The 12,748-nt window shown below is 47.8% G+C and overlaps 1 protein-coding gene across 1 annotated transcript in view; it reads right to left on the bottom strand.

The window, feature by feature from the left end:
• Window positions 1-12,511, bottom strand: part of ELOA (elongin A) — a 15,788-nt gene extending 3,277 nt beyond the window's left edge. Inside the window, exons 1-10 of the mRNA XM_027776118.1 lie at window positions 12,429-12,511; window positions 12,217-12,361; window positions 10,923-11,029; window positions 7,999-9,217; window positions 7,586-7,700; window positions 4,306-4,461; window positions 4,119-4,216; window positions 1,435-1,615; window positions 861-972; window positions 217-368 (exon numbers count right to left, since the gene is read on the bottom strand). Of these exons, the coding sequence (XP_027631919.1) occupies window positions 217-368; window positions 861-972; window positions 1,435-1,615; window positions 4,119-4,216; window positions 4,306-4,461; window positions 7,586-7,700; window positions 7,999-9,217; window positions 10,923-11,029; window positions 12,217-12,361; window positions 12,429-12,511 (2,368 nt within the window). The remainder of the gene's footprint in view (window positions 1-216; window positions 369-860; window positions 973-1,434; window positions 1,616-4,118; window positions 4,217-4,305; window positions 4,462-7,585; window positions 7,701-7,998; window positions 9,218-10,922; window positions 11,030-12,216; window positions 12,362-12,428) is intronic.
• Window positions 12,512-12,748: the final 237 nt, after the last annotated feature.

The following is a 12,748-nucleotide window of genomic DNA, read 5'->3' as shown; positions in this document are numbered from 1 at the left end:
GGAGAGGGCGGCAGGGGAGAAGACGCGTGTGCAGTGAGGACAGAGGGGAGAGGACGGCGCCGGAGAAGACACGCGTGCAGTGAGGACGGGGGAAGGAGAAACGACGCTCGGACCAGCTAGGTTCAGCCAATGCCCGGCCCGCGGCACGGTGGGAGCGGCTTTGAAGGGGCTCACAGGCCGGATCTGAGGTGTCCAGGGAGGGCCCGCAGGACTCACTCTTGACGGCTGGTCTCCGAGGGTCATAGGAAACCGCGCTGACCACCGGCGCCAGGTGAGCGCTGCTGGTGCTTGGGCCGTCGTCGGCCGGCTCCTCGGGGTCAGGGTGAGAGCTGCTGCTGCTGAAGGCGGGGTACGGGGCCGGCTTAACCCTGCAAGCGGAGCGACGCCTTAGTCACCAGCACGGGAAAGCTGCCCCCAGCAGGCAGGGCAGCCCAGGGCCGGCCTGAGCGAGGGAGGACGACTGGCCGAGTGGCTCCGACCCGCAGAGCCAGCACCGGGACGGCGGGCGGTGAAGACTGCTGCGGAGTGACCTCCTCTCACCACGTGGGTGTGGATCTGTGCCGTGGAGCGCAAGCGTGGTTTCCACCAAATGAGTCGCTCGTCACAGAAAATGTTTCTGGTTTGGACGGGGCAAAGGGAAGCACGGGGAGAGTTTCCTGCTCTCCGCCTCAGCCTGAGAGGGAGCCGCAGGGCCGTCTGTCCCAGACCATGGCTCAGGCCGAGGCGCAGGGCAGGGAGCACTGAGCCGGGAGCTCTGCTCCAGCCCCTCCACGCTGCCCTTCCTTCGCCCCAGAAGCGAGCCGACTCCTCTCAGGGAGCTCTGCCCCAAGCAGGGGACACCGGGCAGGGGCAGAGCTTACTTCACTCTCTCAGGCACAGCTGCTCCTCCCGTGCCGAACTTCTCCTGCCTCCTTCGCACGTCGCGAGGTGGCTTGGCCACAGAGTTGACAAAGGCCATCTTTGCTTGTCGGCCTGCGGAAAAACAAGGAGAGTAATATTGGCCTCCTAGAGCCGGATAGCGGCACAGTGATAGCACCCTGTTCTGCAAAGCTGACCCACACGGGAAGGTTCTGGCAGGTCCAGAGGCCTGTCTGAGCGCTCAGAAGTGCACATGCCAGTGGAGGCTGGGGCGGGCTGCAGCACAAGTACCCGTTGAGGGTGCCTGTCTCCGTCCTCCTCTGATGGAAGACATAAACGAACTTTAGAAATACATATGCTTTCTTGAGCAGAGAAGCTACCATTACTGAAATAATCCAAGTGCCCCCAAACCAGAGGACTGTCGACCCTGAAAGCCCCACTGAAGGGCAGCAGGGCGGTGGCAGAGCACCCCCGCCCCCCGCCGTCTCCTGTAACCGTGTGTGGGCCTGGGGGCCACCAGCCTGCGCTAGCCTGGCCCACCAGCTGCCGGCCACACTGCCCCGTCCCGCCCCTCACCTTTGGGCTTGTTGGCGTGTGCAGACTGAATGTTCTTGGTCAGGACACGCAGCCGCTGCTCCCGGGCGTCCTGGAGCCGCAGGTACATCTCCCGCCATGACTCATACTCTTCTGGTCTTTCCTCCTTGAAGTCTCGGTGACAGTGAACTTTCCACAACTGGTCTGTTTCTTCGATTAATACCTGAAGTCAGGTATAATTATACAGGACATCATACACAAATATATATATATATATCATACACACACACACAGATATATATCATACATATACACACATGCACACACACATCATATATATCATACACGCACACACATATATATCATACATACCATACACGCACACACATATACAAAGATATATATCATATACACACACATATCACATATATCATACACACGCAGATATACATCATACATATACACACATGCACACGCACATCATATATATCATACACGCACACACATACATATCATATATACCATACACGCACACACATGTACACACAAAGATATATATCATACACATACACACATACACACATATCATATATATCATACACACAGATATACATCATACATATACACACATGCACACGCACATCATATATATCATACACGCACACACATACATATCATATATACCATACACGCACACACATGTACACACAAAGATATATATCATACACATACACACAAACACACACAACATATATATCATACACACAGATATACATCATACATATACACACATGCACACGCACATCATATATATCATACACGCACACACATATACACACAAAGATATATATCATATATATACACACATATATCATATAGCATACACATGCACACACATACATATCATATATATCACACACACAGATAAATATCATATATATACACATGCACACACATACATATCATATATATCATACACATGCACACACATACATATCATATATATCACACACAAAGATATATATCATACATACACACATACATATCATATCACACACACGCACACATATATATCATACATCATTCACAAATGCACACACATATATCACACACATGCACACATACATATCATATCACACACATGCACACATATATATCATACATCATTCACAAATGCACACACACATATATCATACACATGCACACACACATACATATCACATATATCACACACATATATCATACACATGCACGCACACATACATACCATATATATCATACACATGCACACATATATCATGCATATACCATACACATGCACACACATACATATCATATATATCATACACACATATACACCACATACATATCATATATATCACACACACAAAGATATATATCATATATACACACAAACATATCATATATATCATACACACATGCACACACATATAATATATATCATACACATACACACATACATATCATATATATCATACACACATACATATCATATATATCATAGACACACATACATATCATATATATCATAGACACACACAAATATATATATATATTTGTGTATGATACCCTGGTTCTGATTTCAGGTATTAAAATCATATATATATATCACGCACAAACAAATATACATATACAAACACACACGTGCATACACATACATACAAGCACTCTTTTAAAATACTTTTTAAAGAATTATTATTTAATTTTAATTTTTAAAAATAAAAAAGCAAAACATAAGGAAACAAGAAATGGAAAATTATTTGTTGACGATAACATGTATGTTGATGTGCTTGATTAAGCCAATATACAGTGTACTCTGGATGGAAAATCTCACTTTGTATGCTGTAATGACGTACAGTGAAAAAAGGTAAGTAAATAATAATAAAAAATTTGATCAGAGAGGGACTAGTAGTTGGCACAATGGCTATGTTGCTGGACTCCCATGTAGTCGACCATGGTTCGAGTCCCAGACCCAGTGGCTTAAATTCACACCAGGCGCATGTGTATGCATGCCCAAGATTCCAAGAGGAGAATGGAGGAAAAGGGATTGTGGCGTGGCCACCCCCTGGAGGGTGATTTCTTGCTTTCTGTGTCTCTGTCTCTCTTCCCTCTCAGAGAAGGTCACAAGAAAGCAAGTTGGAGCCGGTCTTCTGTCTGTAAAGGGCAGAGCTGGGGTGACGTTAACCAGATTACCCTGGCACCACACTGAACTACCGTGGGCCACCTAAGGACGCCACGTGGCAGAACTCTCGGAACCAGGGACAGCGAGGGCCATTGCTTGAGAGCACCTGCACTATGGGAAGGGTTGTCAGACAGCCGGCGATGTCACCAGGAGATAGCCCTCCAGCCTGTGCTCTGGAACACTCAGCAGCTGTGAGTGTGAGCCCCAGTGCCGCCCCCGCCCTGGTCCCAGGTGCTCTGCGGAACTCTCCCCTGACCTCGATGAATAGGCAAGCTCAAGGGAGTGCTGGGAGTGTTTTTCACTCCCTTTGAATCCCACCCCATTCCAGCCCAAGAGGCCCACTTAGAGGCAGGCACAGGTGCTAAAACTGTGCTTGTTTCAAGGCCCGGAGGCAAACCGAGCATGTCTGGACAGTGATCTCAGCCCTGGTCTGCCCTTGACCACGGCAGATCCACAAGACAGAGCTGCTCTGCGAAGCACAGGCCAGAGAACTGCCCTCTCCCCACCCAACCAGGACACTCACGTGGTTGTATTCCTCTATGCGATAGAGCTGATCGGGCGTACACCTCTCCAAAACAGGCTCGAGAACCGAGTACGGAACTCCTCCCACTTCGAAGATCGCTGCAGGGAAATCGAAGGTGAAAGTGTTGAAGAGCAGCCAAGCCACCAGGGATCGCGTCCCGACAGCCAGAGGGCAACGTGGGACTTACAGTCGATGTTGTTTTTAAGCACTCGGATGCACTGCTGGTGCAAGGTCATCATTTTGGGGAGATAGGCACACTTGGAACCAGAATACACCTGCATCTTGGAATTCATTCTTCGGCCAGTGAATCCAGCTTCTTCCTCTTCCTGGGGCGAAGAGAATGCTACAGGGCAAGAAAAACCAGAAAGGAAATTAGAAAGGCCCCAAGCAACATACTGAAATCTCCCCTTTCGCCGCAGTCTTCAGCCTCCTACTTCCCTTTCTCCAAGGCTATCGGTTTCTTGTGGATTGTCCCAGAGACTCTATGTAAAAACTAAACAAATATGTATGTTCTTTCTTTCTTTAGGTTTTGATCATAGGGCATGTGTGCTTGAGAGAGAGAGAGAGAGAGAGAGAGAGAGACAGACAGACAGAGGGAAAGTGAGAAAACCCTCCTCGGGGGGAAGGGTCATACCACAATCTTTTCTCCTTCACTGCTGTCCCAGGATTTTGGGTATGCACGCACATGCACCTGGAGTGATTTTCAAGCCACCAGGTCCAGGATTCAAATCATAGTTGGCCATGTGGTAATCCTGTGTTTTAACCACCATGCAACCTACTGGACCTGCCTTTTTTTTTTTTTTTCCATAGAGATTTTTGCGTGTGCAATAGGGTGCATGTGCTCGCCCAAGACACAGAGAGAGACAGAGTCAGAAAGTGAGAAGTCATCTCCCCCAGGGGGATGGTCATATCACAATCCCTTCTCCTCCACTCTCTTCTCAGGATTATGGGCACGCATGCACACATGCCCAGCATGAGTTTAAAGCTCTTGGGCCTGGGACTCGAACTGCAGTCGGCTATGTGGGAGTCCAGCGACATAACCATTACGCCATCTGCTGGTCTCAGTGTGTACTTCTTTCTTAACCAATTACTTTTCATCCACCACATTTTAGCGATCATTCCATGACAGTACATAAAACTCTCCACATTTCAGTGACATAGAACGGCACCTTGTGGATGAGCCACGATTTATCCGTTAGTCCTCTGCCGATGGCTCCCGATGTGGTTTCTAATTCTTTTGCTATTAAAACTAGACTTTTGTCCCTTAAGATAAAAATCAGATGTAATACACATAGGATAATAAAGGGCTGCTAATAACAGCAGCAGTTAAGATTTATTAAACAGTTACTATGTGAAAAATCTGGAGCTCTGGGGCTAGCAGATGGCATAGGGGTTATGTCGCTGGACTCCCAAACAGCTGACTGCAGTTCAAGTCCCAAACCTGGAGGTTTGAAAACCACACTGGGGTATGTCATAGCCAGAGTGAACAAAACCACAGACAGAGACAAGATACTAAAACTGGCAAGAGAGAAACGTCAGGTTACTTTCAAAGGCTATTCCATCAGGCTAACGTCGAACCTCTCACGGGAAACAATGCAAGCAAGGAAAGAATGGGAAAACATATTCAAAGAGTTAAGTGAAAAATAATTCCAACCAAGAATACTATACCCAGCAAGATTATCTTCATATGGGAAAAAACAGCCAAAAACATTCTCAGCTAAACAAAACCTGAAAGAATTTATCAACACCAGACCAGCTCTCCAAGAAGTGCTGAAGGGAGTGCCGTACCAGGAAAACTAAAGTCGGACACACAGAAATAAGAGCACAAGAAACAACCAAGAGAATGGCCGGCCTCATGGTAGGGACGAGTCCGGAGTTGAATGTTAACCCCCAGAGTTTACATGGAAAGATCAGACCGCAGTAACACTGCAACTTCAATAGAAGAGAGATTAATTATGTGAGTCTGATCTAGTGAAATAGAACTTTTTGATTTTAGACTAAAACATTACTGATTTTCTTCAATGCTTTGATTTCCATATTTAAGGATGTTTTGTCTTGAACTATTGATAGGTTCATCTACCTACTATTTGAATTGAATCCTAGCCTTTTTCCTGGCTTTAAGTTTTAAGCAAATTTCTCTTAACATTTTTTTATTTTGGTCTATTAAAACTAAAACTTTTTTTGAAATTAAAGAATGCATTAAAAAAATACCTATTAATACCTATTTAATGACTGCAGTAAGCTATGTAGCCCCAGCGGGTGCTACTTTATAGTATGTTCACCTTACTCACTGAGGTTTCTAAAATGTTTCTTTTTTAATTAAAAAAATGCATTAAACAAAACAAAACAAAAAACACTAGTGTGTGTGTGCATAAAATCCCAGGAAGAGAAGGGACTGCGGTGTGGCCATCCCCCCAGGGGGTGATTTCTCACATTCCCTCTCACTGTCTCTGTCTCTGGCGAGTATATGCAACCTAAGGCAAAAAGCCTCTTTAAAAAAAAAAAATCTGGAGCTCAAGGCTTTCTTGGCATTATCACTTCTTTTTTAAAAAAATATTTGTTTTTGGGACCAGCAGTTAGCGTAATGGCTATGTTGCTGGACTCCCATGTAGTTGACTGTGGTTTGCGTCCCGGACCCAGTGGCTTAAACTCACGCTGGGCGCATGTGCGTGCATGCCCAGGATCCCGAGAGGAGAATGGAGGAGAAGGGATTGCGGAGTGGCCATCTCCCCTGGGGGGTGATTTCTCGCTTTCTGTCTGTCTGGCGAGCGCACGCGCCCTACAGCAAAAACCTCTCAAAAAAAATTGTTTTATTTATTATTAGTTTTTAATTTGACCAAAGAGAGATGGACAGAGAAAAGGAAAATGAGAAAGCAAGCCACCAAGCCCCAGACTTGAACTGCAGTCGGCCACATGGGAGTCCAGCGTCTTTACCACCATGCCGCCTGCTGGCCTGGCATTATCATTTTTGAACCCTCTTAACAACATTATGAGGTGGACCCATTACTACTTCCATTTACGGACTACAAAACTGAGGTCCTGGGCCAACTCCATAGCCTGTGGTTAAGGGAGCCGGCCCCCACGTGGCTGACTGCTGTTTGAACAGACGGTGTATGTGCATGTGTGCCCAAAGTCCTGACAGGACAGAGAGATGCGGAAGGAACTGGGGTGTGGCCGTGCCCTACTGTGGGGGGGCTTTTGCTTTCTCTATCAGTGCACATGCCCTCTGGCAACTTAAAAACTGAAAGAGAAAGAAACTGAGGTCCAGAGAAATCAAGGGTGGCCCAAAGTCATATAATTTACAGAAGCCAGAGCTGGGATTCAGACCCGACGGTGCAGAACGCTGGGGGCTGTGCATGCCAGTTGCTCCAGAGCCTATGCACGTAGGAAATGCACCAAAACCCTGATGCTACGGTGCCCGCTCAGGGACTGTTTTTCCCATTGAAGAAGAAGACACAGAAAATTACCTTTTCGCTTTGGTTGGAAGGAGGACATCAACTCCAGGGAAGGAAGTGGACGGTAGTTGCCCTGTATGGTGGGTAACGGGAGGTCTGGCAGCACTGGCACCACGTTGGAGGGGACCTGCATGGAGGAGACAGTGAACGGAGAGCTCTCTCTACAGCACAGCTGTCTGCCCCACAGCCGCTGCCCACGAGTGTGAACCAGGCACCCGGCCCGGGAGGACGCAGGCTGGGGGGTGCAGCGGGGATGCCGGACACCACCGGGGCCGGGAGGTAAACAGACAGCCGGCCACAGCGGGACACCTCCGAGAACCCTAGCTACCGGGGCAGCTAGCCAGCCGGGAGGGAAAGACCGCACGGGCAGCCTGAGAGCCAGCCAAGGAGGGTGGGCGCTGGGCCGTGCGGGGCGGCCGGGTTACCTTTTTCGGCTTGGCTGAATCGGCTCCTGCCGGCTGCAGCTTCTCGGACTTGCTCTCGTTCCCCTTAGGCAGTCTCTGAGCCGAGTCCAAGTTTTTACTAGTGCTTTTAGAATCATTTTTTTTAAGTCCTTTCTCTGCGAGGGCCGGGGCGGAGGCTTTCACGATCTTTTTCTTTTTCTTCCGAGGCTGGTCATAGCTGAGGTATGACTCAAAGGACATGGTGGGCTGCTCGAACTCGTCCTCCACATCCGCGTCCTCGCCTTTCGGGAGGGAGCCCGGGGACTTTTTATCCGAGTGAGAAGTTCTGGCTTTCCCTTCTTGAGCTTTGAGGTTGTTAGAAACCTTTTCTTTGACCTTGGGGGAGGGATCTCCTGTCCCCCTTCCTAAGTCTACGCTGCTCAGACTTGGCTTGTTCTTGTCTGATTTGGTTTTCTCCGGGTCTTTGTGCTTTGGCTTTTTAAGGTGGTTGTCGGGCGCAACCTCCAAAGGAGGCAGAAACTTCTTCTTGAGGCCGCTGCCCTCTCTCTCCTTCTCTTTCTTAACGACACCGGAGGGAGCTTTCTCCTTTGCACTGTCCCCCGAGGGTGCCCGTCGGTGCTCCTCTTTGGAGAGGTTTTTGTGTGATCTCTCTCTGCTCAGAGCAGAGGGCTTCTCATCAGCCCTGGCGTCCCCGGAGCGTCTCTCCTTGTGGGAAGATCTGTGCTCCTTGTTTTGGCTCATCCCCCCTCTCCCCTGCGCTTCCCCCAGGTGTCGTTCTTGACTGACCCCCAGTCTGTCCTGAAAAGCATTACTGTGGCCTTTTCCAGGCTTCTGGTGTGGAACGGCGGGCTCGGGGTCGTCCTCGGGGGATCGGTAATGGTCCATGTACACCTGCTGAGGACTGGCGGAAGACGGGGGCGACTGAACGTGGCCGTAGTCTGAAGACTCGTGGTCGGAGGAGTAGGCCGGGGACGCTCGGTGACACCTCTTTCGCTCCTCTCTCTTCTCCTGGCTGTGAGACACTTTGTGAGGCCTCTCAAGCTCTGAGAGTTTTCTGTGTTTTTTCTGTCGGTGGTCAGGGCTGTAGGATCGGCCCCCAGAGGTTCTCCAGTCTTCCTGGAGGTCCCCCTCCAGCTCTTCTTCCTTCTGAAGAGCATCTCGGGGGCGTTTCCGGGAACCGATCTTCTCCAAGTACTGCTCATTTTTTTTTTCCAAGTCCTGCTCATCAGGCTCAGTGTTTCTAAAAGAATCAGCAGAGAAACCAGCCGTGAAGCTCAGCGTGTTCCTTGTGCAAAGACACAGACACAACGACCACAGAGGCGAAGGCGTGGGGGAGAAACAGCGAGGTCTCAGGGAGAGGACAGTGGGGTATGCTCACTCAACTGCGTTTTAAAGGTGAGAAAACACAAATATTCATACATGGGAAATGAAGAACTTAACTCCAAATGCAAAGAAGGTTGACGATTTCATGGATATGAAGATGCTTAAAGATTTCTTAAAGCTCAGGGACATGTTTAACTTCTAACACAAAAAGGGACTGCTAATTACTTACACTGTTTACAACCATATAGAAAAATGACAGGTCACTGTGGTGCTTTAGGCTGCTGGATCCCACATGGCCAACTGGATGGTTTAAAGCCCGGACCCAACGGCCTGAAAAATATAGCAGGCACATGTGTATGCACGCCCCAAATCCTGAGAGGAAATGGAGGAGAAGGGATTGCAGCCTGGCCATGCCCTCTGGGGGGTGATTCCTCACTCCTCCCACTCTCTCTCTCTGTCTTTGGTGAGTACATGTGCCCTGTAGCAAAATTTAAAAATGAATAAACAGATAATAAGTGAATAAAGCTTTTTTTTAAGAATAATTTTATTTAATTTCATTTATTCACTCATTTAATCACACGGAGAGAAAAAGAGAGAGAGAGAGAGAGAGAGAGAGAGAGAGAGAGATAGTGAGAAAGCAAGCCACCAGGTCTGGGACTTGAACCATGGTTGGCCACGTGGGAGTATCTAGCACCTTAACCACTACACCACCTGCTGGTCCCTGTGAATAAAGCTTTTAAAGAAGAGGTTAGAATATTAATAATTATCTTTATATAACAAAATTGTCAAAAACTTGTATTCTTTTTCTTTAAATTTTTTGAAATTTTTAAAGAAGAATTATTTAACTTTATTTATTTACTTATTATATTTGACCTGAGAGGGACAGAGAGAGAGTGAAAGTGAAAAAGCAAGCTGCCAGGTCCGGGACTCGAACTGCAGTTGGCCATGTGGGAATCCAGAGCCCTTGACCACCACACCACATGTCAGCCCCTTATATTCTTATTATTATGTTGATGTTTTCTAATATTGTAAAATAATCATTGATTATTTTTATAATTGAGTCAAAACAGGGTTTTTAAAAGATGAATTTAATTCAATTTTATTTATTATTATTATTGTCCAGTTTGATAAGAGAGGGATAGAGGAAGAGATAGAGGGAATGTGAGAAAGCAAGCAACCAGGTCTGGGACTTGAACTGCAGTTAGCCATGTGAAAGTCCAGCACCTTCAACCACCATGCCACCTGCCAGCTCCAACAGGTATTTTTTTCTTTTCTTTTTTTTTGAGAGGTTTTTGCTATAGGGCATATGTGCTTGCCAGAAAGACAGAGAGAGAGAGACAGAGAGACAGAAAGCGAGAAATCTCTATTCTCCTCTCAGGACCTTGGGAACGCACACATATGTGCCCAGCGTGAGTTTAAGCCACTGGGTCTGGGGGGCTTGAACCGCGGTTGACTACATGGGAGTCCAGCGACACAGCCGTTACGCCAACTGCTGGTCCCCCAACAGGTATTTTTTGCAAATGAGGGAAAAAAAAAATAAGTTAAAAAAATTTCTCCATTACAAATATTTCAAGTATCAGACCTAACTAAAAAGTTCGAAAAACCTAGAGAAATGTTCTTACCGTTCCACAGGAACCAGCTTCTTCCACTGGGCCACGAGGTCCCTGGCGAAGCTACCGACGTGCTCGTGTTTTCGCAAGCTGTTTACGGTTTTCCCAACCCCAGTCTCCTGCGAATGTGACACAGGAATTGTTAGAGGGCTGCGGAGAGGGGCTCACGTGCTTCTAAAGCAACAAGGCCTCCTGCTATGAACCTCGACGGCAACGCTTCCCGACACATCCCCTGCAAGTCTCGGTACTACACCAGTCTGTACCTGTGCCCAGAGCTCCAACGGCACCTGGGCAAAGCATGCCAAACGCAGAGAAGGAGACACTCCACTGAACGAGTACAGCAGGTGTCAGACAGCTAAGAGCTCTGATACAGAGTCCACGCCAGTCTTCACGATAACTCCGAGAGGCAGGAATCAATCCTGCTCCGTGAAGGAGCAGCCTAAGGTCACAGAACTTAGACTTGAATGTAGGACTGGCTGATGGCAAAGCCAATGCTCCTTTAAATTCAAATCATATAACAGAAAACCCACTATTTCAACCATTCTAAAGGACATAATTTGGTGGTTTCCAGAACACTCCAATACGCACAAGCACTGCTTCTACTTCATAACCTTTCTCTCACCCTGAAAAGAATCCGGTTCCTCCCAGTTTTCCCAATCCCTGTCAACTACTAATCTACTTATTTTTGAATTTTTCCGGGATGGGGGCAGTGTGCTCACCAAGGAGGTAAAGGCGGGATGGGAAAGTGACCCCTTCCTCTCCTCCACCCCACAGATGGCCAGGCCGCAATCCTTTCTCCTCCATTCTCCTCTCGGGATTTTGGCTGTGCGTGTACATGTGCCCAGTGTTTCTCGGTCGGCAGGATCTGGGCCTCCAACTGTGCATGTGGCCATGTGGGATCCAGCGCCTTCACAACCCCATCTGGCTGGTCCCCAGTCTGCTTTCGGTTTGTAGGCCTGCTCCCTTTGGACATCTCACGTAAACTGAATCAGACACTACGTAGCCTTTCGTGTTGGGTTCTGTTCACTTCTGAAGCCTATGTCCTTTGTCTCATCTATGCTCTCTCCAGAAGGGGAGGGACCTAGTTAGATAGTATCTAAAGTTACACAGTTCTTGGGGCCGGCAGGTGGCGTGGTGGTTGCGGGCAGTGGAGTCCCACAGGGCCGACCGTGGTTCAAGTCCTGGACCTGGTAACTTGCTTTCTCACTTTCTGTCTTTCTCACTCTGTCCCTCTCTGGTCAAATTTAAATAAATAAATAAAATGAAATAAACTAATTCTTAAAAAATAAAGTTACACAGTTCTTACCGCAAGGATGTCTACTGTGATAGGCAAGGCAGAAAGCTTTTTCAAATATTTCAGTAGCTGCAGAGAAAATAAGACAAAATTAATTTTTATAAAGTCATAATTGTATTCGCCGGAAGAAGTCAGACTGCTCCATGATGGCCAAGCGCTTACTCAAGGCTAAGCATCTCACAGCGCTAAGCGCGGTTACATGTTTTACAAACGTGAACACTTACCTGCCCCAGGGCCGTGGGGGGCAGGAAACAGGTCTGTGGCTCCAGAGTCCTCGCTTCCTACGACTACGCTTCACGAGGGTCATGCCAAGAGAACAGAGTCCAAACCTCCAATCTGATCAAACTCACCGACAACTACCGCTTTGGTCCAGTTTTGACAGAAGTTATGAAAAAGGGATCAATTTTAAGACAGTGGCCCCCAGACCTGACACGAACAAGGTGAAGAGAAGATGCAGCCTCTCCGGGAAGAGCGCGCCCTCGTCCAGAAGGGCCACGGCGTTTAACAGGACTGTCCCCCACACAAGCAGGAAGCCAGGAGCAGC

Source organism: Tupaia chinensis, unplaced genomic scaffold (genome assembly GCF_000334495.1).
Source record: "Tupaia chinensis unplaced genomic scaffold, TupChi_1.0 Scaffold000628_1, whole genome shotgun sequence".
NCBI lineage: Eukaryota > Metazoa > Chordata > Mammalia > Scandentia > Tupaiidae > Tupaia > Tupaia belangeri.
The sequence above is the reverse complement of the archived record's forward strand: the minus strand, read 5'-3'. Positions and strand labels throughout refer to the sequence as shown.